The sequence below is a fragment of the Mus pahari genome, chromosome 7, assembly GCF_900095145.1.
Source record: "Mus pahari chromosome 7, PAHARI_EIJ_v1.1, whole genome shotgun sequence".
Taxonomy (NCBI): Eukaryota; Metazoa; Chordata; class Mammalia; order Rodentia; family Muridae; genus Mus; species Mus pahari.
The window spans coordinates 7,754,183-7,773,974 of record NC_034596.1 but is presented as its reverse complement, the minus strand read 5'-3'; the positions used below and the strand labels follow the sequence as shown (position 1 = coordinate 7,773,974).

General features: G+C 51.5%; 1 protein-coding gene and 1 long non-coding RNA gene across 2 annotated transcripts in view; one reads left to right on the top strand and one right to left on the bottom strand.

The window, feature by feature from the left end:
* The window catches only part of Sdc1 (syndecan 1), a 21,849-nt gene extending 7,997 nt beyond the window's left edge, over window positions 1-13,852 (bottom strand). Inside the window, exon 1 of the mRNA XM_021201853.2 lies at window positions 13,489-13,852. Within this exon, the coding sequence (XP_021057512.1) occupies window positions 13,489-13,554 (66 nt within the window). The 5' untranslated portion in view covers window positions 13,555-13,852. The remainder of the gene's footprint in view (window positions 1-13,488) is intronic.
* Window positions 13,853-14,007: 155 nt separating this feature from the next.
* Window positions 14,008-19,792, top strand: LOC110324159. Its single transcript, XR_002380674.1, has 3 exons — window positions 14,008-14,224; window positions 14,566-15,673; window positions 18,501-19,792. It is a non-coding gene; the product is annotated as an uncharacterized LOC110324159 (long non-coding RNA).

Genomic DNA, 19,792 nt, shown 5'->3' with positions numbered 1-19,792 from the left:
AAAAAAAAAAAAAAAGAAGAAGAAGCTTCGCTGATCCCTAGGGGCTGTCTAATTTTTATTTTCAGGATAAAGTACACACCTCCGAACCTGACAACTTGGATTTGATTCCCCAGGACCCACATGGGAAGAGAGAACTGACTTTCTAAAGTATCCTCTGACCTCCACAAGCGTGTCCACACACACACACACACACACACACACACACACAGACACAAATATGCGTACATACGAAATAACACATAATAAAAGAAAAAAATTTAAGGTCTCAGAATTTTGATATTAAATGGATTCCTTCACTTCAAAAATCAGGACTCATCTCCTGGAAACTTGGAGGTACAAGCCTGGTGTTGACCCTAACAGAAACCACAGCATGTACACACCCAGTACCCCATTCCAGGGCTTCCAGGAGAAGCCTCCGGGACTGGGGTATGAGGGGAGCACTCACAAGTCACTAATTTGGGCAGTGCTGGGAACTTCACTTCGTGGAGTGGGAAAGAGAGGCAAACTTGTGGGTTGTCTGCAGCTGCCTGGTACCATAATAGAAGCCCCAGCTTCTGTGGGTGGGAGCCGAGTTACTGAATCAACAAGTCCCATTAGTCACAATATCCAGGGACAAAGAGTTGCTGTTATCAAAGGAGCTGGGTCACAGCCATTCCCAAGTAGTTCGGATCCCAGCTAGTCACGACCCCCCACCCCACCCCCCAACACACACCTGTTCCAGGAGCCCGGATCAGTCACACGGTCTCTGTCCACTCAACATACTACACTGGGAAGGACAGGGACATATCCCCCTCCCCCACCCCCACCCCATAGTCACACCAAGTTTTATCCAACCAAGACTCCATTCCACAGCAACCACCCAGGGGGTTTCAAGCAGGTTCATAGTATGCGAGAGATCTACCCCTACCCCAGTGTCTTGGTCAGACCTGTGGATCGAAGGACTGTGGTCTTCTCTCAACCCCTACATCCGCGACTCTGGGGTACTGAGGACTCTGAGCTACAGAACTCGCCTCCCTCTGTACAACTGGACATGTGATGTGGGCATGGCATCTGTATCCAGGGACCCCGAGAACTATCGCAATGTCAAATGACACCTCCCCTCAGAGGCTGCTGTACTTTACAAGCAGTCACCCGAGGAGGAAAGGCTCCACAGAGAGGAGTTTTTTCCTGTGGTGACCAGGAGCTCAGGAAGGCAAGACCACTACTCCTGTTCCCTGACTGAATCCGGTGTTCAAAGTCAAGGCGCTAAGTAGCGAGAGGGCTCCGTAAGCCGGCGCAAGAGGCAAAGCGTCCTGGGAAGGCTCTCCATCAGTCTTTACTGCCGATGCCCTCACTCTTCACAGACAAACACCAGGAGGGCCTGCTTCACCAAGGAGCTGAGGGAACATTCAAGCTTCCAAAGGCCCCCAAAGCCACCAAGGAAAGCAAGAACCTCCTTCCTGCCAGAGCCCACCAGGGACAACCTAGTTTTGCCAGTCTGGCGCCTTCACACTAGCTGCCCCGCTGTGTAGCCTGACTGATGTCAATGAGAGAGGATGCTGACACTACTGAGCTACCCCAGGGGACCCCAAAGGTGGACCTCCGGGGGCAGCTGTTCTACAAGGTGCAATGTCTCCTGGAGGGTAGGGCGGACAGGAGAGTGTGACTAAAACCTCCTCCTATCCGGTAGCTCTCAGCTTGTATCCTGTGTCCTACAGCTCTCTTTCCCACAATCACCTTTTCCTTCGGTCCTGGCTGAAATGCTGGGTGAATTTTCCCGAAGCTTCCCCAGTGAGGCTCTCTGGGAGGTACCAGATCTAGCTCAACTAGTCCTACACTGGGAGCCTGGGCAGCTCCCTGCTCGTCTCTCTAGCTCAACTAGTCCTACACTGGGAGTCTGGGCAGCTCCCTGCTCGTCTCTCTAGCTCAACTAGTCCTACACTGGGAGCCTGGGCAGCTCCCTGCTCGTCTCTGTACCCACTGTGCTGGCGCGGGGATGAAGTGCTCTGAGTGGATAACTCTGCGTTCTTTTAGAGCACCCAAAGGTCAGCCTGAGTGCATGCTGAGAGGTGACCCCCTACTTGCTGGGGTGACCCCAACTTCTCACTTCTCTCCCATGGACCTAAGAAACTGTAAGGAGGCCTCAAGACCCAGAAACCCTTTCTTAAAGCCACCTCCAGAAGGGAGGGCCCCCATTGGTGCCTTCAGGCAACACCCAAATTTCCGGCTGACAGGCACCATGATTTATCAACTTTCTCTCTCTCCACCAAGAATCAAGCTGGGACCTGCACTGAAGTGACTGGTGACCCAGTAGGGAGTGAACGAGAGGCCCAACCCAGGGTGGGGCCAAGGCGAGGACAAGGCAGGTAAAGAGGTCTGTTAGCTGCCTAGCTGGGGAGCACAGGACCCCAAAACACCTCCAAGGCCCAGACCTTCAACTGAGAACTTCAACTGAGGGGAATTTCCCAAAATCCCCTGGGAGCACACAGCCCACCCACATCCCCCACCTCAGTGATTCCCACTGCTGTTCCACATTTCCTGTATGTCTTGGGGATTCTTGGGAATGAGCTGAGTGGAAAAGCAGTATCCTTTCTTGGTTTTAATAACTGGTTTTTTTTTTTTTTTCATTTTTGTCTTGTCAGCATTCCCTGTTAGTTTAACACCAGATGGCAAACCAAGGCCAATGCCAGAGTCAAGTCAGCCAGCACCAGCACATTTACCTGCACCACTCTTCCCATCTCTATACCCACTACAGGTCAGGGTCCCATGAGTACCCAGATGCCCATACCTCCTGGTGGGGCTGGCACCTGCCCTGCAACCCACATGCCAGGACTAGTCTCTGAGCAGGCTCAGCTGAGAGCTGGGCGTGGAGCTGGAAGACCAGTTCCTCTGCAGCCCCCACCTGCCAGAACCCAGCCAGGACAGGCAGGGCGGGACTGCAGGCAATGTGGAGCAAGGGCACCTGGCCCTGGCCCAGGCCCAGCCTCTCACTAGGCACTGCTCCTGGAGGGAACCAGATAGGACCTATTCCCCCAGACTTGCCAGTCACCTCTCTTCGAATCCTTTGGGCCTGACCAGCTGGATGTACCATGGGAAAATGAGAAGACCCGATAGAGTGAAAAGATAGCTTATGTTTTGGACTGTTTTTTTTGGCACAAACCTTATTTGGGCTACTATACCATAGGAATTTGACAGGATGATGATAGCAAGAAGGTTCCCAGGGCCCAGCCCACGGCTTTGTCTATCACATGTTCTCTGGCTCACCTTCAAGGGACAACCAGATAGAGTGGCTGAAGCAAAGGGCAGCAAAGCACTGTGGGCCTGGTGACTGCTGGAGATGCCCAGAATCAAGGTGTCTCTGGGAAGTAGCCTGTGATGACGGAAGAGACAGAAAGCCATTGCTGACCCCCGCCATGCTGACCCCATACTATCCTAAAAAGAAGTGAAAGGTCTCCTGAGTTTCTTTTGGGTACATCTTGCTGGTCAGAGCCAAAGGGGCTTGAAGAGAGGTAGGTGGCTGGTAAACCTGGGGGATAGATCCTGTCTGGAGCAGTATAGGAACCCCACCACTCTCGCTCGCTTCTGGCATGTAAACTCCCAGTCTGCCACTACCCCCAAAACTGCTCCCTAGCCGATTCTAGACTCAGCAGGATATGGGGGCCTGACACCTGTGACACACAGACTTCACATGGCCATTCCGCCCCTGAACTGGCTAAATAAAGGATCCTCAAGTTTCACTGAAGCAGAAACTACAGCTTTCGATACACCTGCACCAGACGGGCCTCCAGCTGGGAAGCTGGGGACAGGGCTCTAACTCTGATCACCAAATCTCTCTTCTTAGTGTCTCTGCGGTTGTCAAATGCCCTTTTGAAAATTAAAATGCCCGTGGGAGGGGCTAAAGGGTACTAGTCATTCACATTATAGCGTAAGTTGACTTCCTATGGGGGAGGGGCTAATTCTAGAACTGGGGCCCTGCAGTTGGTTAGGGGCTAAACAGATGGGAAAAGATTATAAAGAAGGGACTAGAAGATACAAAGAGCAAATTTCTTTAACCTCTGTCAGAATGCAAGTGACAGTAATACCACCACCAGAAATAAACACTTCGTTTCCTCTTTCCCCTTGAACTATAAGATGCCTGTGCATCTTAAAAAGGCACTGAGACCACGGGGAAGCAAACCTAAGGCAGAGCATGCTGGGAGTGGTCCCACAGCATGGTGGGCTAGCCTGAGGTGTCACAACTCTGAGAAGAGGCTGTTTTTTGAAAAGGTGGGTGGGTTTCTCAGTTCCTGGAGTGGCCCCAGCCCACACAGGAACAAAGTGGCCCAGGTCCTTTCTCTGACATCTCACAGCCTAGATAAACAACTCCACCACCTCTAGAGTTGACACAGAGGTGGCTTAAAGGGAAAATGGGGTCAGGGTCCAGCAGTCTGGGTCCTGGGGCCAGCAGTGGGTGGGAGACCCTAAGGGCCTGACCAAGGCTGTAGGGGCACTTGAAGCATAGGAACGGGTCTAGGAAATCCTTAGGAAATCAGGTGCTCCAGTCACTTGTTGAGTAAGGTGCCAGGTACTGGTTAGAGCACTTTCCCTGTATTAGCTAACTAGTCTTTAAAACCATGTTCAGACCATAACACCCTATCTATCTTGCAGATGTTGAAATGGAGGCAAAGTGGACAGTCATTTGTTTAAGGGCACATACCCATCAGAGTGGGGAGAGGCCAGGCAGGTTTGCTCTGCCAGACCCCCGCCGCCATCATAGTCCAGTCCAGATCTCTCTCTCCCCAGGAGAGCAGCCTCTGGCGCTGAATGGGTCAGGGCAGGGGCCCACACCCACCTTGCACTCTGACCCGGCTATGGTAGCGTCTATAGGGAACTTGCTTCCTCTCAGGGTAACCTTCAGTCAGAAGCTCCAGGCAGAGGCCACAGTGTCCTACAACTGAAACACTGCTGTCCTGAGCCCCCACCCAGGTGCCCCGGTGTCTACTTTTCCCACTCGCCAGCCCAGCCCACACAGCTCAGGCCGGGAGCCAGCCTCATACAGAGGCTCAGTGGAGATGAATTTCTGGTCTGCCAGGAAAGGCTTGGACTTCTGGGGAAGGCCAAAAGGCATGTTTGTAGATTCTATGACATCAACACTAACTCTGGGGCAAGACCAGAAGGGCCATTCACACCAAGACTCTGTACCCTCCCACTCAGGCACAGCCCCTGGGGTGCTGCACACAGCAGGCTACGCTTAGCATTCCTAGAGGCTTGCTCCAGTCAAGGGGAGAACCCCGACCACTCTGCACACTACTTCATTCATCTTTTCAAAAGCCCTTCTAGGCAGGATATGAGGGACCCGATCTCACAGATGAGGAGACAGGCTTAGAGCTAAAAAGTTACCTACTAAATTACACAAGATCCGATAAAGCCAGTATGTGGCCCGGGTGGACCAGACTGTACACCATGCTTCTCTCCAGCCTAATGTGGGTTTAGATCAGCCAAGATGAAGTAGCCGGCTGAGATGTGAGGAGCCCCTGACTCAAGCCCTGAAGATCTGAGTTAGCTTGGACTCCCAAAGGTAGACTGAGTCAGACGTCTATGGAAAGACAAGTGCCAGGATGTCCAGCCTGTCCTGCCTCAGGTTCATCAACAGCATGCTCAGGACCTCTTCTAGGAATCTACAATCCAGGCCTGTCTCCTCTGGGGGTGGGAGAACAGAAGGAACACTGTGCCCATTTGGAATGGCCGAGAGCCCCTTTAGCATGCCTTTGAAGCACACAAGGGCAGGGAGGTAGGACAGAACCCAGAGACGGCGGCAGCCTACAGACGAAGCTTAGGGGTCAGAAGCAAGGGCTGCATCCCTCCCCAGCATGCCATTCTGGGAGAGGTGTGGTCCCAGCACTGCACCCTCAACCCGCCCCCGCCCCCCAGCTTCCTCGGGAGAAGCTGGAGTGACATCAACCTCCACAACAGTCTCAGCGACTCCTGCTGGAGCCCCACTATCCCAAACCTGACCTTCATAGCCATTTGGAACTCTCCTAGGACAGGGGACCTCCGAGTTGCTGCAGAGGATACCAGAGTTAATGGTACTATGTGCCCCTCTGATACACTCAAGTCCCCAACCAGTGAATTTCCAGGAACGTCTCTAGCCACCTCTGGTATGGCATCCAAAGGCCAGCGTATGCTGGATACGACAGATCCAAACGGGGTGACATGAAGGGTTTCCCTCCCTGTCAGTGTACTAGAAGGGTTCTCTTACCATCCTTGGAGATGGGGGTGGGGGCAATGCCCAGGAGATAGAGGTGCCTGGCCCTCTTCTACTTCCTGATGCCCTCTCGACCCGCGGGACCTTTCCAAGGACTCCCCATACGCAGGAAGCCTGCTCTACAGTCTAGGCTCCTGACTGGATTCTATGGTTTTGCAGAATCTGAGATAAAAACTCTCCAGCTGGCTGGGAAGACACAGGTGGGGGCTGACTTCGCTGCCACTGTCTCTGGTCTAGCTCCATGGCCCTATTCCATGGATAGTCACTCTCCCTTGGTGCATTTCCTGCACCCCAGCAGGGGCTCTAGGCAGGTTGGCACTTAAGACAGCTTCCTCCTGGGACAGCAGAGCTACCTGAGACACCCCCAAGTCCCCATGGCACAGCCAGGACAGGTCATGAACAACTTCCCTTTGCCTCTCAGCCCCTCAGGCCGGTCTTGTCTCACTGCCCTGCCCTACCTCCTGCTAGTGGGCGCTAGTGGGTCAAGGTGGGTTGGGTGAGCCTCCAGGGAGGACTCATGGGGCCTGGCATCGTGACTCAGCTGATGAGCACAGCGATAAACACGCCCACCTGCCCACTGCCCCAACCTGCCCGGCACCGCTTTCATTCCTGCTGATGAGCGGACCTTGGGGAGGGTGCCAGGCTGCCTGGGTGTGGGTGTGGAGAACATCACCTGGCCTCCGCCCCCAGCCTGACCTTGCCCAGAGGCCCCATCCACCCTGGTTCCCACAATGAATGCCAAGGGCACTGATCTGAAAACCTGCCCCACGTCCAACTCCAGAGTGGTCTAGTCTGAGACCCCTGGGGCAGGCAGTTCCTCCAGAAGGAATAAAGAGAAACCAAAAGAAGCTCGGGAAGCCCTGCCGGATTAGCTTCACCATCCCAGGACTAGGTCTCTCCTCCGCCAGCATGTGACTGTTAGAAATGGGGGCCCCTGAGTGGATTTCACAGGCCCAGAGGATCACAAGAAGTCAGAGACAAAGCTGGGACAAAAGAAAGAAGAATTTCAGCATGAGTCTAAGGCCAGGATAAAAAGAGCCATCAGACCAGTAGTTAAAAAGGGGGAAGACACTGAGAAAGGGAGGGAGCTGCAAAGAAGAGGTGACCAGGTTTCCCAGATGCTACCACTGCCGCAGAACCCAAAGGGAAGCCTGGGCGAGAACCCCAGGGCTAGGAAGGCTGAAGCCAGCCGGATGGAAGCCCCTGAGCATGCCTGAGTGCACGCGCGGCTGCAGGCCTCAGGTGAGTCATTGGGCAGAGCTTTTCCCAGGGCTGGAGGCCAGAGGAACATATCCTCTCTATGTAATTAGGCAGCCCACAAAGCCATAAACAGCAGGAGATGGGAGACCCTTGAGAGGCTCTCAGAAGAGACACCTCTGGAGGCCTCTGAGTTCCAGAGTCAGCAGGAACCATCCCTAGGCAAATCTCTAAAAGGAGATCTAGACTGCCACCTCACCACCACCACCACACCTGCCTGTCACTAGCCCACCTCACCTGCCCGTCACTAGCCCAGAGATTTCCTACTGAGCTCTCCCCAAGTCCTGCTAAACTTGCCTCCACTTGCGGGCTTCACCAGACCTCCAGGCTCTCCAAACACACAGCATATGCCAGGTGGCAAGATGTCCCTCCTCCAATACCCAACCCTGGCAAGGCAACCCCAGCATCGACAAAGGTTAGTAACCTGGGAAGCTCTTGTAGAGCAGGCGACAGCATCCTATACAGGCAAAGCTAGCCATCCCAGAGCCTGCTGTGTAGGGACCTCCAGTGTCCATCTGGAGCTGAAATGGCACCAAGTTCAGGGTCTCACTCCAAGAACCTAGTCTTATAGTCTGTACCTGAAGCTACCTGCTTATGGAAAAGACAAACAAATGGCCATGCACTTCGGATCCTCGTCAGGGCATTCCTGTCATTCCCGACAGAAGGTTCTAGAAGGTTCCAAAAGGTTCATTCTCACCTAAAACCTAGTCTCTTCTGGAATAGCCAATAGCAATATGACTCCATGCTGACTCTGCTCCGGGGCACAAGGTCCTGGAAAGGAAAATACTTTCTACAGACTTCCTGTTCCACTATCTTCCGTCTGCACACACTAGGGCAGGCTCTCAAGGAGGAAATTTTCAAACCCAACACTTCAAAACCAGATTGAGGAAAAAAAAAAAAGGCCATTAGGAAACAGTATGTTCTGTGTGCTTTGGGACTAGAACTGATCTAATGTCCAAAATGTTCCCCTAGCATTCCCTTGCATTGGAAAGAACCACAGGAGAATGCAACCTAGAAGCCAGGAGTCTTGGACCCTTGTACCCACTTGTGGCCACGAAACCCACCTCTCAGGGCTTACAAAAGCTCTGCTCAATCTGTAAGTGTGTTCCCCAAGTTCAAGATAAACTGCACGGGAGGGCAAACAGGCACCACCCAAGACAGGTTCCTTAGCACTCAGTTAATACTAGTAGCATGTGAGGTTTATGTAGCCTAGGTGCCCACTGCCAAGCCCCCACTGCTGTCGACTGAGCTTAGCTTTCTATGAAGAGCTCTTACCTGTACCCAAGCAACCATCGGGCACACTCAGCCCAGGGTGTTGCCCAATACTCAGGGTTTACCCAAAGGCACAATGTAGGCCACAGCCCAGCTAAACAGTCACTCCATATAAAATGCTCACAAGCAGGAGTGTCCAAGGAAGATCTGCAAACTCCAGGCAGGGCCTCACAGGATTCAGCCAGCCCCTGTGTGCCCGCCTTCGTGGCAGCGGTAGATATCCGACAACTCTACAGTGTATTCACACCATACATAGACATAAACATGTGAGCACGAGAGCACGCACAAGCATACTTGCAAGCATGCACAGGCGTGCCTGTGCACACACACTCAAGCAATCAGGCAATGATACATACCATAAAGGCTTAGGAAGAAAAGCTAAGTAGGACTGTAAGAATAAAGCACCAAGCCTCTTCCCCTGCCCTCCCCCCACCCCCCCACACAACAGGCACTCGATAAAAAGTTAACCCTAACCATCATCAACAGCTAACGTTCCCCCAGTACTTCCATTACAAAGCACTTTTGCACCACCGCTTATGAAATGAATATGCAAATGACAGAATGTGGGCAGAAAGAACAGGTATGGTGATGTCGGCTCTACAGATGGGGACAGAGGAGTTGGAAGTGAGTCACTTGAGATGACACAGTAAATCAGTGGCAGAGCTGAGCTTCAGTGTGAGGCTCTGCTCCATCCAATGCTGTGTCTAACCTGTCGTTTCTAAGTATGGGCGACAGATTACGTAGAACATGAACTAAAACATACACTGAAGAGATGGAGAAAGGACCAAACCCAAGAATTGTTCATAGTCAAGAGTTCAGTTACATATGGAGTCTGTAATGTCAGCACTTTGGAAGTTGAGACAGGAGAATTGCTAAGAGTTCAAGGATAGGATAGGCTATTGAGTGAAGATCAGTCTCAAACAGAACCAAGGACCTTCGATTTTCAATACTGAGAGCGAGCTAGCCTTGTTTGTTAGTCCAGAGCAGCTGGAGCTGATAAAGTCACCAAAGAGAAGAGACTGCCGAGCTGGAACTCAAGTTCATGTGTACATCTCACACCAAGGGAGTTCTCTAGGCTCTTCACCGGGGCCAGTGCTTCCTCATTCTAGGAACAGGACAGTGGGGTTGGCAGCACGTTTTTGTCCATTCTACACACACACATGCACACTGCAGCGGCCTCAACAGAGATTCCCAAGGGACATCAAACCCACACAGCCCGAGAGTTACTCAAAGGTGAGACCTTTGTGTTTATAAGAAGTATAACCAACCTGATTTGTTTTTCAGTCTGATAAAGAAAATAAACTAGAATTAAACAGAAAAGCCGCCATGCTCGGGCACAGTGGTGTCACTCTGGCTACCAAAGACTGAGAAGGAAAAGAGAAGGCTCAGAATTCAAACCGCCAGGTGCTGGGACACAGAGCCACCAAAAACCAGGAGACTACTTGACCTGGCGCCATCTGAGGAGGACCCGGCATCAGGAGGGAATAAATACACCTACCAGCGTATTGTTGAAGATAGCAGAAAGGAAATAAGGGTTTCAGAATCCTGCTCAAAGTAAGACTACTTTGTAAAAGTAGGGCGCTTTTGGTGGCCTACACCTTTAGGCCCAGCACTGAAAGTTAGAAGTAGGTGGATCTCTTTGAGTTTGAGGACAGCCTGGTCTACATATTGAGTTCCAGGGCAGCCAGGGCTACACAGAGAAACCTTGTCTCAAAACAAAACAAAACCAACCAAGGATACTTTATAAGGAGGCAATTTTGAACTCACTGAAAAAAAAGTCTGGCTACCATGATACATTCTCAAAGGACTTCAGGAATCCAAAATTTTGCTGCAGCAAGTGGGAGGGGAGATTTAGAAAGTACTGAAAAAAAAAAAAAGGGAAAAACCTCAATCTTTCCCATCATTCTTTCCAGTCCCTTCTCCCCACCAGTGTGTGTTAATGAGGTTTTATTGGGGCCCATCAAGAGCCACAGGTAGGTTACAACCAGCTCCACCCTCCCTGGAGAGCTGAAGCCAGCAGTGACATCATGCGAGCCCAGGCCTCCCCCACTCCCTCCCATTCTGCCAGACCTCAGGGGAAGTGTCTCTACTAGTCCAAATGGTTACAGTAAGGGAGAGAAAGAAAGGGAACAAATAGCAAGTCACTATTCCAGAGGAAATAGCCATTTCTCCTATTCTATATAGGAGAAACAGAAGACCACAGGATACTCACACTGAGGGACAAACCTGCTTCAGTCTCTGGGGAGTAGTTGCTAGCAGCCTCCTGTCCCAGCAGCCTCCCCTCCCCATTCAAAGGCAGGCACCCAACAGCACTCCCTATCTCTCTGGTCCCCAGGGTTGTCTGACCTGCTTCCCACAGGAGCTTAGGGGGCCCTGAGTCAGGGACCAGTTCTCTGGCAAATTGTGGGTATGTGCTCCCATTTTACGTAAATCCCAGCTGCCTTCATTTTTTTTTTTTTTTTGGAAAAGGGAAAGCTCTGAATGTGTCCTCACTCTTATGCACCCACTTTTAAACAAATGTGTTTTTTTTTCTGTTAGAAAATAAACCAAACTTTAAAAAAAAAAAAAAAAAAAAAAAAAAAAAAAAGAGGCAAACCGAACACTCTTGCCTTCACGCGGGGAGTCTGATCCTAAAGCCCAGACAGTGACCTGGGGGCTCAGCTCATCTTCTTCCTCCAGGAAGCCTTCCACTGAGATAATTCTACTTCCTAGACCTTGTTTCCCTAGAGGGTTTAACCTCCCAGGCCAGCACCAGGTAATTCCCTGCAAACACAGTCTATAAAGAATCCCCACCTCCAGCTGTCTACTCAGTATTATTAATGGGTGCTTGAGGGGCCTGGGTCACAGGAATATCTGCCTCTCTAAAGACACCAGGAAAGAGATCACCACCTCTCCAGATCCTGGCTGGAAAGAAATTCAGTACTGCTTCTGTACTGCCCCAGTGAGGCCTCGTGTCGGGCCTAGAGAACAGAGCCGGAGGTAATGCCAGGCGGGCCAGGGAGGCATGCCAAGTGGCTCCACTTTCTTCTCCACAGTGGTAACTATGATTCCAGGCATAATCTGAGTCCCACAAAAACCACAACCCTCAAGAACAGTTTCTTGAACCTTAAAGCCAGGAGTGCACCGGAGACTCAGTTCGGAATTCATAGCCCTCCCAGAGAACCCTGATTTGGCGCCCCCACACAACCCCAACTCATGGGCAATACAAGTATGGAGGCCCTCTCTTGGGCTCCAGAGTGATGGAGAGCACAAGCCACCTGGGAAGGAACGAAGGCAATGCCATTAACAATGACTGGGGACGTGTCCCGGTGCCACTTTATTTGTACACGACCTTGGTATCTACCAGCGCTCAACTCTCCTTCCCTGTGCACGTGTCTGCCTTTGCTAGGACTAAGTTAAGCAGACCAGATGTGGCGGTGGGAGACTGCCACTTCCGGAAGGGATAAAGCCTGAGGCTCCGCACCTCGCCTCTGCCTCCCAGGGGTTGGGCAAAGCCGCCAGTGGAAAGGACCCCCGGGACTCCACAGCGGGTGCGGGGGCTAGGGGCGTGGACACCCGGAGGGCAGCGCAGACACCTGGCGGCGACCCAGGACCCGGCCCACGTCAAGGACCAGCGCTGCGGGGCGGTTCCCAGGGAAGGGTTACAGGGGCCGAGAACAAAGCGCCCCCGTTGGGGAAGGCGGGCTAGTGGACGGCGGCTGGGGCGGAGAGCACTTTCTGGGGTACCCTCGACCAAGCTCTTTGTCGGCCCAGTCGCTGATTAGAGAGACCGACCCCCGCCAAAGGTGGATGGCTGCATCCTACCCAGAAGCCTCCCCCCACCAGTCGCCAGCTCCACGTTCGTCCCTCTTTCCCCGCGGCCCTACTGGGCGGGCCAAGGGACCCGCCTTCCCTACGCGCGGCTTCAGCACAAAGCCGAGTCGGGGGAGGGGAAGAGCCGTACCGGGGTCCACTCGCGGGGAGGGTCCCCCGCGCGGGCCATGCTAAGGAGGCCCTCCGGGGGGCAGCACAACTTCAGCGACCCCAAAGTTGGGTTCTTAGGGTCTTCAGCGTTCTGAAGCCAACTTCCCGGAACCTCCCGCTGCCAGCTCGGCCCGGCTCACCTGGGGCAGCCAGAGAAAAACCTAAGGTCCCTGAGCCACCCTCTTGTGTCCCACGAACAGCCTTAATCCCGTCCCTCCCGCCACCCCGAACGTCAGCTCCCATCCGTTCCCGCGCCGGCTCCGCTGTGCCCAAACTTGCCCCGATGCAAAAGGCCAAGCGCCGGGGCTCCGCGGCGCTGGAGGTGCAGCCTGCAGTCTGGTTTGAATTAGGGTCTATGGAAAAGGCGTTGTGGCCAAGGCCACTGCATCCCTCCGGGACACTGGCGGAGGCCGGGCCGCTGAGATGGCCAGCAAGACAGCAACCGGAGAGAGCAACTCCAAGCGGCGCCTAAGGCCGGCGGACTCAGACCCATGTGGAGTCGTTTTACTTAATTGAGAGCGGGGAACCAATGGAGGTTCCACTCTGCGGGACGCCCGGACCACGAGCTGGGGGAGCCTCGTGGCATCCACGGACCGTAGAGGAATTGGGACAGGAGTCCTCATTTAAGGGCTCACCATCCCTGGATCCGCCAGGCAGCGCGGGAAGAAGTCCCCGCTCCCCTCCCCCTCCACGTGCTGCCGCCTGCATGGCATCGGCGAGTGGCGAGTCCCGGCTTCCCGCCTCCTTCCAGCCCTGCCTCGGGCCACACTCACCGGGAGGGCAGGCTGCAGGCGCAGCGCCAGCGCGCAGAGCCAGAGCCAGAGCGCCGCACGTCTCATGCTGCCCAGACCGGCGGCGGGAGCTCGGCGGGCTACGTGGGTCCGAGTTGCCGGTTGCACGGAGCTCGGGGCCCGCTCTGCTGATTGCTCTGCGCTTTGCTGTCCCGGGCTCCTGCCCAACGCGCTGTTGTCCCGAGCGAGGGCTGTAGGTTTCGCCGGCTGGAGTCAGTTCCCGACTGCCAGGTCCCTTCCTCTGCGCCAGGCTCTGTCTCCTCTGGCCCGCACCTCTCCCGCCGAGCTCCGCCTTATAATAAACCCAAAGGCTCTCCAGTTGCAAAACTAGCCACCCACCCCCAGCTCCGCGGGCCTGGGTAGTCCCACTCTCCACCCCCTCGGGCCCCGCCCCCTGGGTTGCCCCGCCCCTTGGAGAGCCCCACCCCCCGGCTCCAGCCACACCCCCTTCCACGCCTCCTAGGATCGAAGCCCACCCCACTCTTCAGCTCCTGCGGGTCTGAGCCCCACCTTCCACCCCTGAGCACTGATGAGTGCCGGCAATCTGTAATTCCCGCGTCGCACCTTCCTTGATGCGTGGCTGATGGAGACCCAGGTGCACTCGCAGCTATGTCCTGGTTCCGAGTCCGGCGGTACTGCCCCGGAGAAGGGCGATTGTTAGTTCTCTAAGTGCGAGGCTGCAGCGCCCTCTGGGCGAGGACACCCAGGGGTCCTCCAGGTGACCAAGATTTGGGGGCAACCTCGGAGCCCCACAGCGATGAGGCTATATATAAACCGAGGGATAGATGTATGGTTTCCACCTCCCCACGGGCTGAGGATAGAGGACCCCTGGGGTCTTGGAGCACTGGTCCTTACCTACAAATTGCTGGGAACTCCAGATCTTTAAAGACGTGAGCACTGTCTGGAAGAGCTGGCTTTGTTATTGTTTTATTATTATTATTATTATTATTATTATTATTATTATTATTATTATTTTGCTGTCTTTCTATAAGAGACAAAGCCCTCTCTCTTCCTTGTCCAAGACCAAAGGAAAAAAATAAATGGCCTCTTTGTTTCCAGGTGACCTCAGGCATAACCATCTGAGGAGCTCCGGTTGAGTTCCTGTTCCTTAATGATTCTCTATAGGGCCTGGACCTCGTGGTTTCCAACACCCTTCAGACTTGTCAGTCCAAAAAGGATCACAGAGAGCCTGCAGGCGTGGCAAAGAGCAGTGAGAGCAAGGGGAAGAACCAGCCCTGTCTTGCCCTCAATCTGTAGATGGTGCCAAAGGACCTTTGCACCTGCAAGGCAGGGGCCATAGATGGCATCCATCCTTGTTCCTCTGTCCCACATCCGTTGGCCTGGACTGAGAAGCTAGATGGCAGGCTCGGCCTCTCAGGAAGTCTCCAGTATAGACTCTACACTATGGAGCCAGCCTTCTGGGAATTCAACAGCCTCCTTTACACATGCCACCCTGACACCATGCCGCCAGCACTAGCTCAACAACAAGCACCTGCTTGTGTTTGAACACTTTTGTCCTCAGGAAACTCTCCTGTTGGCATCTCAGCTACCCTAGGTCTAACTATGGGCTACATACAGATCCCGCCCCGTTCTTGCCTAGATCCTTGAGGGTCTTGATAAGGAGGACCCAATTGCAAGGCTCAGGAAGGTTTAGGACCTATAAAGCAGGTGCCTCCTAACACAGTGGCTTCAGGACCTGGACTCAGCTCTTCAGTCCTTCCAGCCTGATATATGGAGGAAAAATAGGACACTTTGGTATTTTACCTTCCTGTCCTCTCAAAATGGGGGTGGGGGGAGCGGGAACAGGAAGGGACTGATGGGGGCATTTCTTGTTTTAGACATGGCCAGCTTGATCTTTCCTTCCGACTGCGTAAGTTTAGCCCAGATCAATGAAACACTATAGGGGCAGACAAGGAAGAGGACTCCTATAGGAAGACCCCAAGAAAGGCACATAAAGAAAGGGGGCTATGGTCCTGCTGATCTAGAGCCCAGGCACCCTACATGGCTTGTGATTCCTCCCTGCCCTCAATATGCAAGAGGTTGGAGAGATGGCTCAGGGATTAAGAGCACTGACTATTCTTCCAGAGCACACAGCACCCCTATGGCGGCTTACAGCTGTCTGTAACTCCAGTTCCAGGGGATACAACGTCCTCACACGGACATACATGTAAGCGAAGTACCAATTTACATAAAATAAAAATATAATACTAATTTGAAGAGAGAGAGAGAGAGAGAGAGAGAGAGAGAGAGAGAGAGAGAGAGAGAGCACCTTTGTTCCAACACCCCTTACATCTAAGCTGATGGAGAGTAGGTAGAGAGTTTAGCATCTGACTGCAGGGCTGCATGCAACTGACATCTGAAGTGGAGCAGACTGTCTCTGCAGAGGTTGACGGTATCTGTCAGGCTGAAAATGCATCAACCCTTTCACCCAGGAAGACTTCTCCAGGCCATTTGTCCCCCAAGTCTCTCTCCTAACAGGCACGCCTAACGCCTGTCCCTGAAGGAGAACCAGAGGACCTATGAGTGGTCCTGCATTTGAATTCCATGTAGTATTTCCGAAATGAAGATAGTAAACTCCTAACATGGAAAGCTTTTTCAAAACCTACTTTGAGTAGACTGTTGGGGTGCACACCTTTAATCCCAGCTCTTGAGAGGCGGAGAGACAGGCAAATCTCTAAGTTTGAGGCCAATCTGGTCTACAGAGCTAGTTCCTGGTCAGCTAGAGCTACAGAAAACCCTGTCTTCAAAAACCTAAAAAACGGGGGCTAGAGAGATGGCTCCCTGGTTAAGAATACTAACTGTTCTTCCAGAGGACCCAGGTTCAATTCCCAGCACCCACATGGCAGCTCACAACTGTCTGTAACTCCAATATCTGACACCCTTACACATACATGCAGGCAAAACACCAATGGACATAAGATAAAAATAAATTAAAAAAGAAGAAAAGCCCCAAAAAAACTTATTTTGAGATGAAATATGGATCTCAGATGAAAAATGTCTAACATATATACTACATTGAGTGATATATGTACATATATTTATTAATGTTCATAATGTTTTATTAAAATGTTTTTAATAACCAGGCAAAATGTCACATGCCTTTAGTCCCAGCACTTGGGAGGCAGAGATGGGTAGATCTCTATAAGTCCCTGGCTAGCCTGGTCTACATAGTGAGTTCCCAAATAGTTGGAGCTACATAGTGAGACCCTTTCTTTAAAAGCCAAAATCCAAAACAAGCAAATAAGCAAACAAAAAGTATATATTAAAGAAGACCTGGGGGAGAAAGCGGTAATAGGAACCACGGAAGAGAGCTTTTATGAAAATATCTATTTATATTACTGGTTTCGTTTTTCTCGGGGTATGGTAGGGTTTTTCTTTGTAGGCCAGGCTGTCTTAAACTCTCAGCAATCCCCCTGATTGGCCTGTCAAGTGCTGGGATTACAATGTGCTTTTTTTTTTTCTTTTTTGTGACCCATGTACCCCAGGCTAGCCTATACTATGTAGCTAATGACCTTGAACTCCCCATCATCCTCTGCTTCCGATATGCTGGGTGCACAGATGCCCCACCTCAGGTGGGACATGCAGTGTGGGACAGCACAGCCAGGGCTTCACACTAGGCCAGTGGAGCCTTTGGGTTGCTTTTAGCCTCAACCAATAAACCTCCCTCAAGCCTGGAGAACAGTTTGTCAGGACTTACGTTGGAGCCACTAGCCTCTACCCACTGGGCCCTCATGCTCAACCCTTTCTATTTTTAATTTATTTTATTTTTCATTTATGAAATGAAATACTATAAATTATGGTAGTTAATTGCATGTGTCAACTCCACTGGGTTAAAGGTACTAAGAGAGCAAATAAAGTATTATTTGCAGGTGTGTTTGTGAAGGTGCGCCCTGAAGCGCTAACCAAGCATCTGAATCAGAAGACGGGAAAGACAGGTCACTCCCTCCAATACGGGTGGACATCACTCTGTCTGGTGACACTGAATATCCAGAGGTACCGAGAAGAGACAAGCTCTCTCGCTCTCGCTCGCTCTCTCTCTCGCTCTCTCTCGTTCTCACACTCTCCTGGAACTAGACATGCATTCTGCCCCATCCTTGGTCATTGGAACGTCTGGCTCTTGAACTCCAAGTGAATTGTAACAACATCTTAATCGTTTGTCTGTAGCATGTAGGCAAGAAGAGACTGTGGGCCTTCTCTGCCTAGACCATCTCAAGAGCCAATTCCCATAATAAATGTCCTTGTTTATACATATATCCTGTTAGTTCTGCTTCTCTGGAGGCCCCTGACTAATACCCAGACACAACTGGGTTCTCCCAATTTGTGTTCTGTTTTAAGAGTTAACTCATGTTGACACTTGTAGCCCTGATTCATGTACCTTAATTGCTGTATTACAATCTGCCTCATTGTTGCAAAAGAAAACTGCCACAGTGTATCCATGGCCAGTCTGTTGTTTCTGGCTGTTGCTGTGTTCTTGGTCTTAAGATGTTATATACTACCCCTGTCAGCTCTTTGTCCTTGTTATTTTTTTATTGTTGTTATTTGTTCCTTTCTTTTCCCACAATACTGAGGACAGAATATGCCAGGCAAGTATTTGATCACTATGCTCTGAAAAGAATCCTCATGTCTGTTCCCTCAAGTGTGTATGTGAGGGCGACTCTAGAAATTCAATCCCTGGATTATAATACAAGTTATCTTCAAATTTCTTATAAATCATTCTAAGCAATTTATCTAAACAAAATGGTCCCCAAAAGGCCCATAACCGTGCACAGTCCCAGTGGCAGTCAGGAAAACTGGCAGTCCTTCTTTTGAATATTTATGGAGACCGAGACACCTGTGCTATAGTGCACGTGTGCAGATTGGAAGGCAACGTTCAAGAGTCAGTTCTGTCCTTCAGCCATGTTATCTCAAGTTATCAGGCTTGTAGCAATCAACTTTCCCACTGAATAATCTCGTCAGTCAATGCAGCCTGACCATTCTTTGACATTCTTTCCTAGGCCTTGATATGGATGGACCTTCTATGTCCTTTCGGTTGGACTCAGGTCAAGTTACGGGAGCTGTGGTTTGAGTTTCCTCGTCATTCCCATCATCAAGCATCTTGCTGAAGCTTTTTGTTGCTACCTGGCTAGGACGACATCTCTGGTCGCCTCTCAGGCTGGTCTCCATCCCTTTCTCAGACAGTTCCCTAAACTGGGCCATTGAGGTGCCTTAGCCGGAACAGTGCGCTCTTGTACAAGCTTGATAAACCACACTCAGATCCCTGGAACCCACCCAAAGGTGGAATGGGAGAATCAACTTACAGAGCTGTCCTGTGACCACACATCCTCCCCTCACACAGTAACAATAGATACTTTTTTTTTTAAATCCCCTAAATTTAAGATGCGTTCATAGCTACAGCAAGTAAAGATGATCTTCCAGCATCTTTTACAGCAGTGTTCAGCCATGTTCTTTGGAGTTTGCCATTGCCAGTGGTAAATGATCAGAGACATACATCCCTCTTTCCCTTTCATTTTCCCTCCTAGCTAGAATGCAGATATAATGTCTGTATACGGGATAGCCATCTTTGGCTATGAAGTGACCTCAGATCAGAGGCCATGTATGGTAGAACAAGTGAGAAGCAGCCTGGGCCCCTGGCCCCCACGGAACATAGTTCTAACTCTGGTCTGCCCACCCACACTTGCACATGTCGGCAGGCATGCTTTTTTTGTTGTTTAAAATGTTTATTCAGGATTTTTTTTATCACTTGCCAGCAAATCTAACCCTAATACACAGATTAAATTGGCCTTCCCCGCATGACTAAGAAGATAATCCTAAAAGAGTATGAGGAGGACATATGAGAGGGGAAGAGAGATGCTCAGAGAGCAGACAGGGAGGAGCAGCTTTGAAGGCGCCGCTGAAAGACTCTTGGAAGCCAGCTAGCCTCTTGCCCAGGATGGACTACGTGCTAAGCTTTGCATATGACTCCAGTCATCGAGCACCTCCTGTCCCCAAGGAGGAGCAGACATGACATGAGTGAGCTTTGCTTAGGATAGTGGTTCTCAACCTGTGGGTCGCCACGACCCCTTTGGGGTCCATATCAAATATTTATGATTTATAACAAACAGTAGCAAAAACAGTTCTGAAGTAGCAAGGAAAATGCGGTTAGGGAGGGGGAGTCCCCACAACACAAGGATCTGCAGTAAAGGGTCGCAGCATTAGGTCGGTTGAGAACAACTGGCTTAGAAGAAACCTGTCTGAAAGCTGGATAGCCCTCTGTCCTCAAGGACTCTGTGGCATTTCTCCACTGCTT